This window comes from Chinchilla lanigera, unplaced genomic scaffold (genome assembly GCF_000276665.1).
Source record: "Chinchilla lanigera isolate Chin_1 unplaced genomic scaffold, ChiLan1.0 scaffold00058, whole genome shotgun sequence".
Taxonomy (NCBI): domain Eukaryota; kingdom Metazoa; phylum Chordata; class Mammalia; order Rodentia; family Chinchillidae; genus Chinchilla; species Chinchilla lanigera.
Window position 1 is genome coordinate 5,651,417 of NW_004955459.1, and position 16,992 is coordinate 5,668,408.

Here is a 16,992-nt window from a genome sequence, read left to right on the forward strand (position 1 = left end):
ATATTCTCAGCACGGCTGAGACGGAACAAACCTAAGAGATAAATAAAGGAGTGGTCTGTGATGGTAGAAGCAGACCTCTAATTTAAGGACCAAAGAAAGACCAGAGCAGCGAAAAGACAATGGCATGTTCTGTCAGATCAAAGACTCTGCCTGTTCACTCAGGATTCTCAGGACAAAGAAATATGCCTGGCACCTTATGAAGAGCTTGGAGAGACATGATGAGTGGCGCACAGAGGAAGGTGAGCAGAGCACGGACACCTCTCAGAAGTACACACCTAAGATAGTACATGTGACTGCACACACACATGCACATACACATGTTATGATTGGTACATATGATATTTATTCACAGTGTGAGTTTCTGTAATTCTTAATAAAATTATGTGATCAAATCTATAAACTTGGTGCCTGCTAAGGGCCATGAATGTGATGAACTTGAATGTCCAAACAGACCTGCCTCCTGACTAATTATGAAAATCAAATCTGTATTTTTCAGCATAAATAGAAGCAGGTGGTGAGGTAATTCTAAAGTTTTTGTCAAAACTAAGTTTATGCTGTTCTAGATGTGTTAGACATCAAACGAGTTTAGAGATTGGAACATTTGGAGACATAAAATACAATGCAATCTCCTTTATCAGAAGTAGCTATCTGTTTTAAGTTTTGTTTTTCTCCTCTGCATTTCCCAGGTGTTGATATCTTCCCATGGTCTACAGTATATTCCAGTGTTAGGAGAAAAAGGCCTTGCAGTATGCATAGTAAATCATGTCAAAGAGATCTTTTAAGATGAAACTAAACTGCGCAGGAAGGTTTCAAATCGGTAACTTGAACCAAGTGAAAACATTAATCATTTGTCCAAAACATAAAATAGGTTATGTATGTAGGTAAATTATTCAAAAAAATTGTCATCCTTTTTTTGCTTGTGTACAGGTTTTCAAAAATCTGGCCTGAAAATATACACAGAGACCCATCCATTTCTGTCTCTCTCGCTTTTAACTTGTGAAATTTTACCTTTCAGCTCTTAGTCCGTCCTTGTCAAGACTCCAAGAGGGGTGAGGGAATAACATCACTTAGCTTTTGTTTTACCATCTTACAGTTGTAAAATGTGTAATTACTTCCAGTGATTACCAAAGAAACTGAAATACAAAGGAGGGTAAATGGCAGACTGTGTCCAGAGTTGAGCTGAAACATAAAGAGTACAAGATTTACCACCTCACAATCTGCAGTTTGATTCTGTTTCGAGTCCAGTTTTTAAACTTATGGTAATATCAGTTTCCTAGTTTTGCAGCCAGGGAGGCAGACGCTTCCTTTGGGCTCTGGGAGAGCTAGGATGAAGGACAGCTGTGCATTGACAAGCATGGCGGACCCAGTTCTGCATTCTTCTGTGTTCCCATCAAAACAAGCCCACCAAGCTGCACTCATTTTCTTTCTCATATGAGACTTTTTCATATGAGAGCTTCCTATAAAATAAAAACACCCTAGCTCTAATTCTAAATTTAGCTTTCACAGCAACAAGTGAGAACCTCTTTTTGCAGGTCAGACTTACTTTTTACCAACCCAAAGCACTAAACTCCCTTTCTCTTCTTATTGCGTCTATAAATGGAGCTTATACCAATGTTTCCTTTTGGACCAAAACAAAAACAAAAACAGTATTACAAAGCTACAGGTGCTTTTCCTTGAGGTTCTAATGAATGTAGGCCAATGTAGATGAGGAAAAACTGAATGTGACATTTGTTTTGTAGAGGGAGGCTCTTTACAGAATGTGAAATACAGATGAAAAGCCCTTATTAAGGTGCTGGATGAGGGCTTATTGAGATATTGATCCTGTGAAAAAATCAATAAGGAGGAATCTCTTTCTTCTAATTATTAATTTAGAAATGTTTTCTGCTTCACAGAAGAGAGTTGAGAATTTAAAATAATCTTTTTCTCATGCTTTCAACTAGAGAAAAAGTTTTCTTGGCTTTTCTGGGGTCTAAAATCTGAATTTCTCAGCCATTTCTTCATGTAAGGATCCAGGCACCTATCGACTTCAACAGACATTTTTTCAAGATCTCCTGAATGTGCACGTAATGATTCATTCTCAGAATGTAACAGAAAATGCCCCTCCAGTCAATATACTTCAGTTTCTTAGTTGCCAAGATAATAGTTCCTGTTCCAGTTCTGGTTGCTTCTGTCTCTTACAAAGGGCTAGTCACTGTAATGTATAGCTGGTCACTATGATGCACACTATATAACCCAACCTCCAATTGACAAGATATTCTGCTTCTGTACTTCCTGCTTGCTTATCTCATATAAGTCTTAGACCAGAGATCATGGCCTGATATCACGGGGGTGCTCCAGTCAGTGTTCCTCAGTGTAAAATAAATCTGCCTCCAAATTCTGGGTGAAATTTCAGTGTTTCTACTTGCTGTTGCAAGAACATTAGCTCTTGGAATGAACTCTTCATCTTTGGAAGTGCTTGTGATTATTTACTCAGCCCATTGTTGTGGTTTTGTCTTCTTCATCAATATTTCAGATGGCCAGTTGGTAGGGGTAGATTCTTACCACTGATGGGCCAGAATGAAGTGCCTCCCTCAGTGTGGTTAGCACTCTGCATTTTCCATGAATTACAGGGGCCATGGGGTCCTTCCTCATGGACAGGTAGAAAAGTACCATTTCGCTAATGTAAAGAGATACTTTCCTTGTGAAAAGAAGCAATGAGCATGATATGGTTGGTGGTAGTATGCAGATGCACTTGTTCAAGGGCACTTAGCCCAGCCAAGTCCAGGTTTCTATCATTCTGGTGCCTTGTTTCCCTATTAACATCTGAAGAGGTGTAATATGAGGATGGGGCATTCAGGAAGCAGACAAATGAATCAGCACTTTTTGTGGAAGCTCCACATGGACTGCCCACACCAAACCTTACTTCACAAAACAGTCATTTCAGGCTGATTCTATAGTTCTTTAATCCCAGATCAGCCCAAAGACTAGATAATCCCACACCTCCTGGTGGAGGCTTTAGCTATTTTCAGGAACTCCAAGTGGAGTCTCCACAAGGTTGTGACAGTGATTGCTCTGGACTGTAACCTCACATCTTACCTGCCTCACTAAGCCCACTTTGGATTTCAATACAAGATGAAAATACACCCTTTTCTACTTCACAGACCTGCTGGAGAACGTATTCTGGCAGGTCACTGCAGGGCCAGAAGTAGCACACCGTGAAGGACAGGGCAGATCTTTCCAACCAGACTTCATTTCTAGCCAGGCTCTGCTTCACACCTGGGCAAGTTACTTAGTGCCTCTATGCCTCAGTGTCCTCATCTATGCAAAAAAGTTAATGATACTGTTACTGGGATGATGGGTTCCCAGAGGAGTTCCAACTGTATTATCTATATTAATATTACCCACCTCTGAGCAATGTTGTGAACATTAAAGTAATGCACCTCCCCACACAAAGATGTCCTGGCCATCAACAGTATTATTTAAAAATTAGTTATTAATAGGCATTTTTTCTTAGATATTGGACTATTTTGTGGGGTGGCAAGCTTTCTCTTTAATTATGACTTTTCTGTCACCCACCACTCCCTATCCAAACCTCCAGTCTAGGTTCAGTACCACTCACAGTGAAGCAGCTGGAGTGCCCTCCCAAAGCCTGTCCTCTCCCCAATTCCTCCTGAAACCTCATTTTCTCTGCAACACCTCCCTTTGCCTGCTCTGCTTGATAAACACCATTCAGGTCCCTTTGCTAGCACCTAACTAAGTCAAAGGAGGTCATTTATTTTGGTGAAAGGAAAGAAGACTGATTCAAACCTACCTCTGAGGAGAGCTGAGACACAATACCTTGTAAAGGAGTGTAAGGTTTTGTTTAGCAAGGAGCAATAGGGTGAGGAACTACAGTGAGACAATAGACATGTTCTGGCTCTTTTCTTCCCTTCCTGGACCCATACTGCTTCATCCCTTGACTAAGGAAATAAAATTAGGCTTTGAGTTTCTGGTGCCAGCCTCTACATATTCCACTCGTCATCTGGACTGAGGAGAAGTGGAGGTAGCCTTTTATCACCCAGGCCTCAGGAAGATTGGAAAAACCATTTATCTCTGAAGGAAAAATATCTAACTTGTAAATTTCCAATTTGCCTTCCTAGTTGCATGGTCACTCTCACCCACAACTCTTCCTGCTTAGCAAAAGGCTCTGGACATGTACATGATCAAGAAACCAGTAAGCCCTGGATTTGAATCAGGGCTCACCTAAATGATAAAACTTATGATCTTAGGCAGTTACTGACCCTCCCTGAGCATTGGTGATTTCCGTGTAAATGGCAATAGTGGGACAAACCAACAGCTTTCAAATTTGACTCTAGGTCACAATCAGCTGGGGCACTTACTAAATTTCAGGATATACCTCCCCACATGTTTCTGATCTAGTAGGTCTAGTTTGACACTAGCGAATTTTTACTTATGAGAAGTTTCCAGGTCATGTTGGGCTGCCTGCTTGAGGGACGCACTTGGAGAACCACTTGGTGGCCTTTTGCAGAACTGAAGGGAAAACTAAACGAAGTAATATTTAGAGAATGTTTCCTCAGTCAGTATTGCATAAAATATAGCCTTTCCTTTTTCTCTGTGAAATGGTAAATAAGAAAGCAGAAGTGATCTTCTTTTGATTTTGGCCCTGTCCCATGAGTGCAGGGAGAATACCATATTGTAACATTTCTCATTTTAGAGTGGGGAGCTCAGATTGTGTGGGCATTGCCCTCACTATGACTTTTCTGGCACCAAATATAAAGGCTTTCAATTATAGAGATGGAGATAAAACATATGTAATACCCCGCAATGTACTCTTTTTATATTATCCACTGTTTTTAACAAACTCCCACACACCGGTGGGTTTCGAGCAGGAATCTGTTATGGGAGGTTATCCAACATAAGGATTCTCACTTTCTGTGTTTATAGCACTCCAAACCCTAAGCCAAGAAAGGAAGAATCTTGACCGAAGAGCTTGACAGTCCATTTCTTAAAGGAAAATGTGTTGGGAGGAAAGAAAGGCCTATGGAGGGAACAAGCTACATTTCATAATTTACTTGGCTGCAGGAAGTTGAATATAGTGTTCTACGTGTGATCTACTGTTAGGAAAAAAGTAAAGTGTTTGATTTTCAAGAGGATTAGAGTGAGATATCTCTTCAGATGCAATAGCATGGATCAAGGGACAGTTTCTCCTTCCATACCTAGCTTTTCCATCCTCCTTGTGACCTCCATTTCCCCGTATGCATCATCAGATGCCCTTCAAAGACTTTTCCCAACAGCGAAACTGTAAGAAAAAGCTTAGGAAATGGGACTCACACAGACAAACCCTTTGCTGATTACTGATCCATATGCTATCAGGGTCTGTCAATCTATAAAGTTTTATAGGCGATACTTGACAGCAAGGTGAGGGGAAAGGTGTCATTCCCATTGTGGTGGTGCCACCACTGCCTATAGGTTGTGAGTACTTTGTCTTTTTTTCTAAAAGGCAAGATTAAGGTATAATGTTCAGCTGGGGCCAGAAAAACAACCATCTTCTTTACAAAAACACAGATTATGTTTGCTGGCAGCCATAGCTCTTCTACAATCACATTCCCTTCCAGCCAAAATTCTCTATCACTTCCACATCTAAGAATCTGTTTTCCAGTATATTCACAAAGGCTTTATGGTAAAAGCAAGGATGAGCTAAGTAGCAGAGACAGAGAGTCTGGAGGGAAAAGAAATCTAGGGCCCTATTCTCCTAGAACTGATTTTAATGCCCCTTTGGAAAGAGGGATGAGATAGGTTTTGTGGAACGTTCTGAGACCCCAAGAGCTCCTAGCCAGGAGGCAAGTTGCTTGGGATTGCAGGAGGGGCAAGTTCCATCCCTCTTCTCCACATTTGCATTGCCTCAGTTGTGTCCATGAAACTGGACATTCCCCAGGATTAGACTGCTTAAGAGGCAGTTCAGGAAGTATAGTTCTTCAAGCAGCAACAGTATCATACAAAGACTTCATTAGAAATGCAAGTTCTCAGGCTTGCTCTCAGCAATTTGTATTCTGACAAGCCCTCTTTGTGATTCTGGTGAAAACATTCAAATTTGCCTGTAAGATTAAAGAGGGTCCTCACACTTGGGTTCTTGTCAAAGCAGGAGCTACATATGCATCAACCTGGAAATAAGGGCCTCCTTAAATCCTGCTTTCTAGGTTCATCCTAGATCAGACTTTGAAATCACTGTCTTAGAGAACTCTCAGCCTCCCCTATAGATGTCTTCTTTCTTAAAGGGCAGTAGTTGGTGGTCTAGAAGGGCAAATCTCAGGAATCAAATCCCATGTGAAGTCATGGAACAGAGATAATTCCATAAGGATAAACCAGAAGCCCCTGGGAATCACACAGTCATTGGGAAGGTGGGTATTAGAAGGAACCTTAAGGCTTTTCTCTCCTAACAAAAGCCAAAGAGTTGGTCAATATTTGAATTTGGGAATTAACATAGTGAGCATTTTCTGAGTACTGACTGTATACCAGAAATGCAACCGAGTACACGACTGCTCAGATCCTCTCATTTACCCCTTAACTTAAAGGTAGGTTTTAGAAACTTGGTATTCCAAAAGGGTCACAGACACAAGATCAAACAACACACCACACGTCATATCACAATATGATAATGATGGGCTGGGATTTAAATGCTCTGTCTGGCTTCAAAAGCTGCCGCTATCTGCACCAGGTCTGGGGAATCTCTCCAGATCTGGCCTCTAATTCCTTCTACTTTGACAGCTTATCCAGTGTCCTTGCTTTGCCCTCCTGGTTTGACTTCACACTTTGAATTATACTGCATCTTCAAATTCTTGGTCATGATGTGGTATCTTTCTATCCTTCACTGTAAATTTAAACTCTAGGAAGGATTGTAGATGATTCCAGTTAACAATTTAGCCTGTTTTCTGAGGATGTTGGCAAGAGAAACCTCTAGACCTGGCCCACATTGTCCCACTCGGTATCTGCCTAATATATAATACTTTGAATGCCCTCCCCAAGTAATTGGAATTATACTTTGGATACATAAAGTTTACAAAAAATACAGAATATTACATACTCTCAAAAATGTATGTGGTTGAACAGAAGACAGGGTTACATATTCAGTGTCACAGATACACAATGACATTTCCACATCAGTGCCTGTTAGACAGTGCAGAGGAGAGCACTAACAATGTCCTTGGCTGCAGTTTAAGCTTCCTGTGAACTTGCAAAAGCTGACATACCTCTCTGGGTCCCAATTTACCTCTTTTAGAAAAGGGGATCTCAGTGCTCCTATATCCACAGAGCTTCTACAATTCTTAGACCTTCCTATCCTACTCAAGAAGATGAAAAAGTCTGTCTCATTCAGTCAGTACCTATCTAAGAGACTCAACCAGCCTGTATAATAAGTCATTCATTGAATGAAATAATTATTCAAGATGATTTGTTTCAATGGTGTCTGAAAATTATGTCTTTCTTGCTTCAAATCCAAGGAAGTGAACAGATGCAGCTCATGAAGAATAAAAGCTTAAGGTAGAAAGATCATGAGACTGGGGGGCCGGCTGCTAGAAGACGGGTATGGTGGCACATTATATCCCAAGACTTCTGGAAGGACATGAAACCTGCTGAGAGAGGTCCACTTGGATCTCAGTTCCCTCTTCTCTCACCATTTCTTTGGATGTCATACTCTACACCTACCTAAAGCTAACACTTTCTCCAATTACTCCTGAGCTGTGGCCTGGCCACTACTTGCCTCTTTTCCTTCAGAGATTGGAAGATTTGGTAATTTGCCCATTATAGACATGACATTGGTTAAAATTATTTAATCTCTCAGAAGTATTTCTCAAAGATGCATTTTGAAAAGCTCACATTGGGCAGACGCCGTCGAAGTCACCAGCCACCAGTGAAAAAGGGGCCTACCTGTGGCCTCTTGACAGAGGAAGCTCTTAAGGTTTTGGAAACATTCTTTCCTCTTCTAGGAACACTACCTGGGATTTCCGTATCTGATTTCTACATAATAACCTGTGCTAAGATAACATAAAGTGTAAATGGGTTCAGCGGAAAAGCAGTTTGAAGCCTGGATCTTATTTTGCTTTGAAGAAGAAGGCGAGGGAGGCAAAGAGGAGTTCTCTGCCTGTTACTAGGAAGAGCAGGGAAGGAGGATAGGTGTGAGCAGAAATGCTCAGGCTGTCCTCACAGCCTTCCTAGAGAGGAGCCCAGGCAAGGGAGACCACAGCCAACTCTTCTCCCATCTAACCTCAGCCGGTGCCTAGCTTCTTGAAAGCAAAGACCTGCACTTACCCTGAAATCAAGTTCTCATTGATTGACACATTAAACACAAAACTTAGAACTCCGGAATCACCTGCCCATTGGACGTTAGTGCCTTTCCAACAAATATTAAATGGGAATTAAATCAATAATAAGTGAAGCAAAGCCTTTTGCCACAGGTTCTCTTTCAGTTAGAGAGAATGTCTGGTAAATTAAGAAAAACTGTGCCATTTACCCACTAAACTAAAACAATTCTCTTATTATATAATTAACTAAAACACAATTGTATAAAACATAATTATACAAGTGTACAATTACACAAAAGTAATGATGCAGTGTAGATGGCAATGACTTTCATGTAATCAAAAATAATGAAAGCTTCCCTGATTAGAAATTAAGGTATCAAAGAGACCCTGTTGGTAAATGTTCCCTGTATTGATCCATGTTTTGCAAAGGGCCAGGCTGACTGATGAAGCAGCATCCTTCCCCTCACAATCACTGAATACTGGAGGGGTGGCCACTGGTGATACCTTTTATTCTGAGACCTCTAAACCAGCACATTTTAATGATGCACACGTTTTCTTATCCACTTTTCCCACTGCTCAAATAGAATAAAATGAAGCACAAGAGCCAGGGTCTTGTGTGGTTTGTTGATGACCCCACGTGTAGTGATCTTAGCCAAGAAACATGTGTAAAACTCCACCAAATTCTACCAGCCATTCCCAACATGAACAGGGACTGTGATCTGCACTGCTGATTTTTATGCCCTTCAGCTGAGGCACTTACTACTTTCCATACTTCTGCAGTCACTCCCTATGCATGCATCTTTCCAGTTCCTGAGTACTGCCTCTACTAGGCAAATCTGACCACTTCCTTCCAATTCTGCCCTAAACATGAAACAAATTCCACTCCTACACAAAGTTCTTCCTGATTAGTCTTGATATGTTCAGGCCATGTACTCCACCCACACTCACTTACCATCCTGATAAGCTATAAGGATCGAATTGAAGACACCATGAACAATAGGGCATACCACTAATTATACATGGCTGAAAACAATAAATTTTCCCAATGCAATTATTGCACATCATCAGTTATAAATCCATCCCAATAAAATATTTTAAATGACAAAAATAATATTTTGAATTGCCAAAATGTGTACCTACAAACCAAGCACTCTTCTGTTTCCATGTCTTACACAATGCTACATTCTGCAAAACCCCATCCACTGCCATCTTGACAAGCCCTACTAGGTTTCCACCTTTAAGATTTAACTCAGTATCATGTCACCACATCTCCCTCAGCTCATTTCCAGGGCTAGGCTAGTTTACCCGCAAAGAAGGTGCATTTCTTGTCATTTATCTCACTTTACTTTAATAGCTGATTAATTTCCTGGTGAAATGTGAGCTGAGAAACTCTATCACCAGCACATAGGTAAGCACTTAGCAGATACAGTTCACCCATTCTGTCAATGATATTTGACTGAGGTGAGCAGAATTGAAAGAAGAAAGGAGGTCAGCTTTAGAGAAGGAGCATACTAAATCTTTCTGGGAATATAAAATATATTTTCTTTGGTTTTTGGCAGTGCATCTTTAAATCTAGAAACTCCCATTTTAAGAGGGGCCAGATCCCAGGAGAAATGGGGAGAGAAAATGACCTTTGGCTAGATCTGTGGACTGCTGAGCAAAAAAGCAGATTCTTGATAGCCACAGTCGTATCTCCTCAAGGCCAAAGATATCATGGGGCAGCAAAACTCAGCCACTCCCGGGTGCTGCTCTGTACAGTACAGCCAGGCACTGCAGAACTTGGCTGTAAGGTTCCCAGGGGGCCTGGTGCTTATGTGCTTGTGAAAGGGTACCCACTGTAGAGAAGAATGAAATCGTTTAGGAGAGAAGCAATCCCTCCCTCCTTTTTGCTTTACTCTTAGCTTCAAAGTAATCAAATGTTGTTTATGCATAAAATTTTAATCCTTTCACAAATTTGTATTTTGATTTAATTTGCATATCCCATTTACTGCAAGTCAACATGAAGAGAGACTCAACTAATTTAAACCATTTTTCTCTGCGCCTGAAATCCTTTCAGAAATATTTTCCATTAGGTGACTCAATTATGTCTAATGTGGCTAATGTTGGTAGATTAGAATTTTGCTTAAAGAAACTCATATTTAGAACAGTGAGAATGGGAAGAGGGTACGAGAACAGAGGAGAAGAGACAATAATTACCTGTCTTTGATGCTACACAGATCAATGTGTAAATCACTAAAATTCCCCAGGGAACCTTGCTGAACTGAAATGAGATCCTTGGGCTGGTTATCAATAAAGATGAGCCTCATGCAGCCTTGGAATGCCTTAATGGGATTTAAACATTGGGAATCGGTGAGATTGTCGGGGCACCCTGTGGGACAGAGAAAAAAGATGAAGAAGAATGCTGAAATGATCAGTCATTTCTTTGGCGACCTATTGAAGGAAGACCTTGAGGTCTAATTATGCTAGTGCCTTCTCATTCATAGCCATGCACGCACTTTTGCTGTAAATCCTACCGTTTGTAGGAAGGGGACAGAAATAGTACAAACTAGACTACTCAGTCACTTAATAGGAAACTACAATGTGCGCTAATGCAACTAGTCATGCCATTCCATTTGCCTCCTTCTTACTGTTCTCCTGTGGGAAAGCTACTGGTCATTCTTCCCCATGGCACCCTTCACTCATCTTGGGGATACAACGTGGCATAAGCACTTGGGAATCTCAGTTCTGTTTCAAAACACACATCTAAATGTACAACTCAACTCTAAATTACACTTTCAAAGGAAATTATGCTTTGGGTAAGAATGGCAGCAGAGTAATTGTCTGGTGAATCATTATCATTAATGGGTTTAGCTCCCAAGAAAGGTACCAGAAGAACGTACCTGGAATTTTGAAGCAATGTGCACAGTAAACCCAATCTTCACAGGAACCATGGATTTAAATGTACATAGTTATAGAATTATAATGGGATAAGTGAAAGGTTAACATCATACTTTTTTAAACAGTGCTCTTTTTAAAAAAACTACATTACACTGATTTAGCATGGCATGATAGCTACTTCTCATTAAGACAGGTAAAGAGCGATGCCAGCTTTGAGTGCTTGCATTCTTTATAAACTCCATCCCGATGGTTTTAATAGGTTCTGAGCATATGGGAATGCAAGCTTGAAAACATAGCAATAACCCATAAATAATTGGGAATTATTTCAGCCATCTCTAATAGACAGTCACTGCCGGGCTGAAGCCCAGCAGCTGGCTAACAGCTCACAGGCACACCATAAAATGAAGAGAGATGCTACAACTTCTAATTGGAGCTGTAGAGAGAATTTATGTAAGTTGACTATTATTACTGAAACCCATTTTTCACATTCCTTAAGTTTATAGACTACGTGTGCGGCATTTGTTTAAACACTGTTCAAATCATAGATAAATGTACCTTTAAGCCAGGCGCCCTCAAACTCCCCCCACCCAAGGGCACCTCTTCAAATGATGAGGGTAGTCATTTTGCCTTTGTGTCATGTCATTTGCTTATTATACCATAATTACTCAAAAGCATTTTTACCAGAAATGAATTTATGATAACTCTTTTTCTCTGCTGCTAAAATAGTATACAAGATACATAATTATAGTCTCTGAAGTACACTTTTGGGAACCCCCAAGACACTTGTTTTGACATTATTTTCATCTCTTTATTTTCATTGTTGGGTCATGGAGAACACAGATCTGGATTTGCTGTAGTAATTAATTATTTTATATCACAAACATCAATTGTTGTATCTATTAAATAGAGATATTAGTACCTACCTCACAAAGACTTAGCATAAACCCAGTGAAATAAGTCACATAAATCACTTACAGAGTGCATTTTCTTTCTGGAGGAATGTGTTATCTCTGGGTGAAGGCTAGAGGCCTGTCCTCACCTGACAAACAACCTCAAGGATTTTACTCCACAGTGTTACCTTCCAGGAGACATCAATATGTACCCTACATCTATGAAAAGTCCCTTTTTATTTCATACCTTTAACCATACTTCACTGATAGTAGAGAAATTTTTGCTATACTCTGGAGGTTGGAGGTAAGAGACAACAGAGGTACAGAGCCCATGTTTAGCATGTGGGAGGCCCTGCATTTAATCCAGAGAGGGAAAGAGACAGAGAGAGACAGAGACAAAGACTGAGAAAGACAGAGAGAGACAGAGACAGCTGTGCCTAGTTTTATATATGTCTCTTTAATTTCCTAATAGAAATAGAATTGGTAATGACGGCCCAGACTCCAGCCCATGCCTACAGTAATTGAGACCAATTTGTCCATTCCCTGCCATATAGCAGGTGCCATTCTCTGTGTAAGTGTGTGTATGTAAGCATGTATGTGTGCATGTATGTGTGCATGTGTGTATGTGTGTGCAGGTATGTGTATGTGTGTGTGTGTGTGTGTATGTGTGTGTGTGTGTGTGTTTTTTTTTTTTTTTGGTTTTTCTCCGGTACCAGGAACCGAACTCATGATCTTGCACTTGCCAGGCAGGCGCTTTTGCCGCTGAGCTAAATCCCCAGCCCTGTGTGTGTGTGTGTGTGTGTGTGTGTGGTTCTGGGGACAGAACTAACAGCCATGCACATGCTGGTCATACTTACTACCACTGAGTGATGCCTCTAGCTTTCATTATGGGCGATGAAAGCCTGCCCTTACTGAACTCTGCCAGCAATTCTGAGAGCTCATTCTCTCATGTCTCAGGTGAGGAATTTTGGGGATAATACAGCAAGGTTAGCCAGGCACTGGGCTTAACATCCCTTCAGAGATGGTTTCTATAATATAAACTGATGCTATTTTTCTAATAAAAGAAATAGATTCAAAAACTAAATAAAATATGTATGCACATATAAAGATGCATTAGACACCTAGTATATCCTCATTAGTTTGCTCTTGTGTTTTTGTTATTGAATGGATTCCAGGATTCACCAGGCATCAGAATCAGCGCAGAGGCTGAGTCTCCTTCTCCATGTGCACCCTCTTGACCACTCCTCATTTCCAGATGCCCCATTCCAGGGGCACAGGTGGCCTCAGAGAGATGGGAGAGTGAAGACCAAGGCTCCGAGCAGAAGGTGTCCATGCAGTGACTGAGACCGCTGGGTACCCTGTCTGCTCCTCTCACCTGAATTTTTCCCCTGTGGAACTGCAGAATCTTAATTCATGTCCTCTCACTTTTCAGCTGAGCTTCTCATTTCCAATGTGATCACAGAGCTTGGCATAGCTACAGAACCTCCTTTGGACTTGTTATATAACACTAGCTCTTATAGCTGAAGTACTTTTTTCCCTCAGCACTGGCCTAGATAATTTATATTTGCACAGCTGTGAGAGATTTTGCTTCTCACTATTTTGAGCATGAGTGTGTGTGTTTGTATGTGTGTTGGGAGAACTGTCTAATTGACAAAGCAACAATCATTATGGTGAAGTAACAGGCTACTGCACCCACTCCCCCAACTTTACTTTCAATTTCCAAGGCTGGAGAATTTACCTCCAAAGTAGTAGTTACTTCCAGAATAAATCTGTATCCGGGTGGTGTCTTGAGCTGGGGACGCTGCCTCATTATCCAGCGTGAGAGTGATGCGGTTCCTTCTGGCATTGATGCTAACTGAATGCCACAAGCCATCATTCAAGCTGCTGCCTGCAAAAGAAACAGGAAGGGCAAGCGTGGGGTTGATTGATTGGGCAGGTTTGCAGAGAGTGGGGCTGATTTCCCAGCCTCTGTGGTCAGTGTTGTTCTCAGACCAGATTCCGGTCCTATTTGCACAAACCCAAACCCCCAGCTGCCTCAGGAGAGTCAGTTTCCCCCTTTTCCTTCTGTTTAATTCAATTCTCCTTTTCGTCCTTTTCTGATTCTTTAAGTGACTAAACCATTTCTGATATATTTGAGTTAAAATCAAATGTGCAAAGCACAAAATTATATATATGGATATAGATATATAATTCTCAACCAAAGATAAGCCATATGTTGATCTGTTGTTGTATAATTGCAGAGGAAAAGGGAAATAAAAGAAGAAAACCTCAAAATGGAGGTAGTATTTGGATGGTGGAGTTATAGGCATCTTTAGTGTTTTAGTCATTTATACAAGCCACTTATCACCAACTTTTTGTTGTTGTTGTTGTTTTTGTTTTTTTTTTCTGTTACCAGGAATTGAACTCATGATGTTGTGCTTGCCAGGCAGGCGCTGTGCCGCTGAGCTAAATTCCCAGCCCCTATCACCAAATTTTAATACAAGAATTTTTTCTTTTGGGTGATGCATAGGATAAACCCTAGGCCTTACACATGTAAAGTAAATGCTCAACCACTAAACTACATTCCAGCCTGGTAAACTCTTTTTTAAAGTGGATGAAGAAAGCTCGCCTCCTAGGACATGCCAGGCAGAGTCTTTTACTCAGTGAGAATGCAAACAGGCTCAACTCCAACTTCTTTCCATAACTGATTACATGGCAGGGCATAAGTTACCAATCTTCACAAAATTCTGGCTTATCCCCTGTAAATACTACCACACCCATTGTGTAGCAGAGGATATCTGGAGGGAAAGTGTGAAGAGCACTGTGAAGGCTGAGGGGATGCTGATTTATCCAAACTTCTTTTCTTTCTTTCCTGTCCTTTTGTTCCAGATGTCTGTTGTCAAACTGCACACTCCACTGCTGACCTATCTGGCTGGGGAAACAACATTGGGAACTAATCATGCACATTTGACTACTTCCTCTGAAATGGTATTGTCTGTTATGTGCTGTTGGGGTAAGTGCCTGCTGGAAGGAAATGGGCTTATTAACTGATCTGGACATAAAGATGCTTCTGTAACAATAGCAGAGAGCCATGAATGCCTTATCCAATAGTCCCTTGCTATCTGTCTAGCTGCTTCCCTTCTTAGTGCTTTAGCTACTTCACTTACTAGAGGGGGACATTGATTGTACTTAAAGCTGTGGAAGCGTTATACAGGAGGGAATGCAGAATAGGTCAGGTCAGTCAGAAGCAAGCACTCATGTTAACTAACTCAAATACATAGGACAGGAAGTACCAAGTAGTCCCTGGCATGGGGGAATATGGGTATTAACAACATATGGTTCCCATTCTGGGGGAGCACATAGTTAAATAGATAAAACGCATGTAAAAGGGATTAAAATGCCATTCTTTTAGTTTAGGCTAGTGTGATAGAGAAGCAAGCCAATAGTAGTAATAGTAATAACCACTAAACAATAGTTGTGATTATAAGTGAAACAGTAAAATGTGGTAGAAATGACAGAGCTTTCATTCCTTGTGAGGATCCCAAGAATGTGTCACAGAAGAAAAGATTGCCAGAGAGGGGGAATTTTGAAAATGAGGCACGGGGCTGGGGATTTAGCCCAGTGGCACGGTGCCTGCCTGAAAATGAGGCAGAGTTTGTAACTCAGAGCAACAGCAAGGAGGCAGAGATGCTGTATAGAGAAACAAGGGTCTGGAAGGACAAGCAAGGCAAACGGGAAAAATTCCAGCCACCCGGGAGCCTCACTTGCCAGACCACAGAGGGCTTTCAACAGAATCCTTGACAGATGATTCTAGAGAGCACTTTGAGCAAAACAGTTTCATCAGAACTTCTGGGCCCTGCGCATCTGCACTGTTTTCAAAAGCGCCCTGGGCAATTCCAACGTGCAGCCAGGAACTGAAAACACTGTTAGAAAATGGGAGTCCATGGAGGCCTTTAACATCGGAATGGCCAGACGGAAACTGCCTATCCAAGGACTGTCTGTCTGTTGAGCAGAAGATAGGAGTGGGTACTGGTCAAGGCAGAAGGCAGAGCTGACGTGGAGTCTCACCCAAAGTCTCACCCAAAGCTCACTCAACCTTGCACTTGCCAGGCAGGCCCTGTGCTGCTGGGCTCTATCCTCGGCCCTCATGTCTCCCTTTAAAGGTATTACTTAGGAGAGCTCCCTTGTCCAGAATTGGACAAAGAGAGAGTCAGACATGGATTAGGAGCTCTTTCAGGGGTGGAGGAAGCCAGCGTTGGTAAAGCCCATGGGAGCCACACCTGAGATGCCTGCCTGGTGAGATGGAAGCATTAGCAATCAGAGCAGAGGCCTCCTGGCTGAGTGGAAGGTAGAGAGCTTGTGGCCCTGAACTCTCAGCTGCCTGGAAAAGCTGCCCAGGGAGATGTGGAGCACCAGGCACGGGCACCTGGTCATCTGTGTCCCATATGCTCAGGGCAGCCCAGATGCAGAAGTCTGCCTGCATTTTCAGTCAGTTACCTTATGGCTTGCTACAGCCCTGAACATCTGCTTGGGGTGGCGTGGAGACCCCACAAGCTGCTCAGCCTGATTGGACCCATTTTCTCCCAAAGGCTGCTGTCTGAGGAAGGGGCCAAGATTTGGGCACTGGCCACAGGGACTCTGTTAATGAGGTAGAGCCTCTGTCAGGTGTTTCTTAGTGATGAATATTTGACTTCTTTTGGGAGCATTTGGGGGCACAGCCAACTGTAGGTCTTTTTTTTTTTTCATTTGCATACATATTTGAATATATCTGCATAAAACATAAGGTTGCATTTGAAAGTAAGCAATATATTATTGGGTTGGAAGGGAGTGAGTGATCAGTTCAATATATAGGGTCTACATGGTCCCCGAGTTAAAAGTGCCCTGCTAGGCATAGGAGATAGTAGGAGAAAGTTGCAAGAAGTGTTCCATCATTGGTGGTCCAGCATCCAGTCATTTACAGGTACGGCTGA

At 41.7% G+C, this 16,992-nt stretch overlaps 1 protein-coding gene across 1 annotated transcript in view; it reads right to left on the reverse strand.

Moving 5' to 3' along the window:
- The window catches only part of Cntnap5 (contactin associated protein-like 5), an 809,758-nt gene that overhangs the window by 338,823 nt on the left and 453,943 nt on the right, over positions 1-16,992 (reverse strand). The window contains exons 9-10 of the mRNA XM_013521091.1: positions 13,782-13,931; positions 10,473-10,644 (exon numbers count right to left, since the gene is read on the reverse strand). Of these exons, the coding sequence (XP_013376545.1) occupies positions 10,473-10,644; positions 13,782-13,931 (322 nt within the window). The remainder of the gene's footprint in view (positions 1-10,472; positions 10,645-13,781; positions 13,932-16,992) is intronic.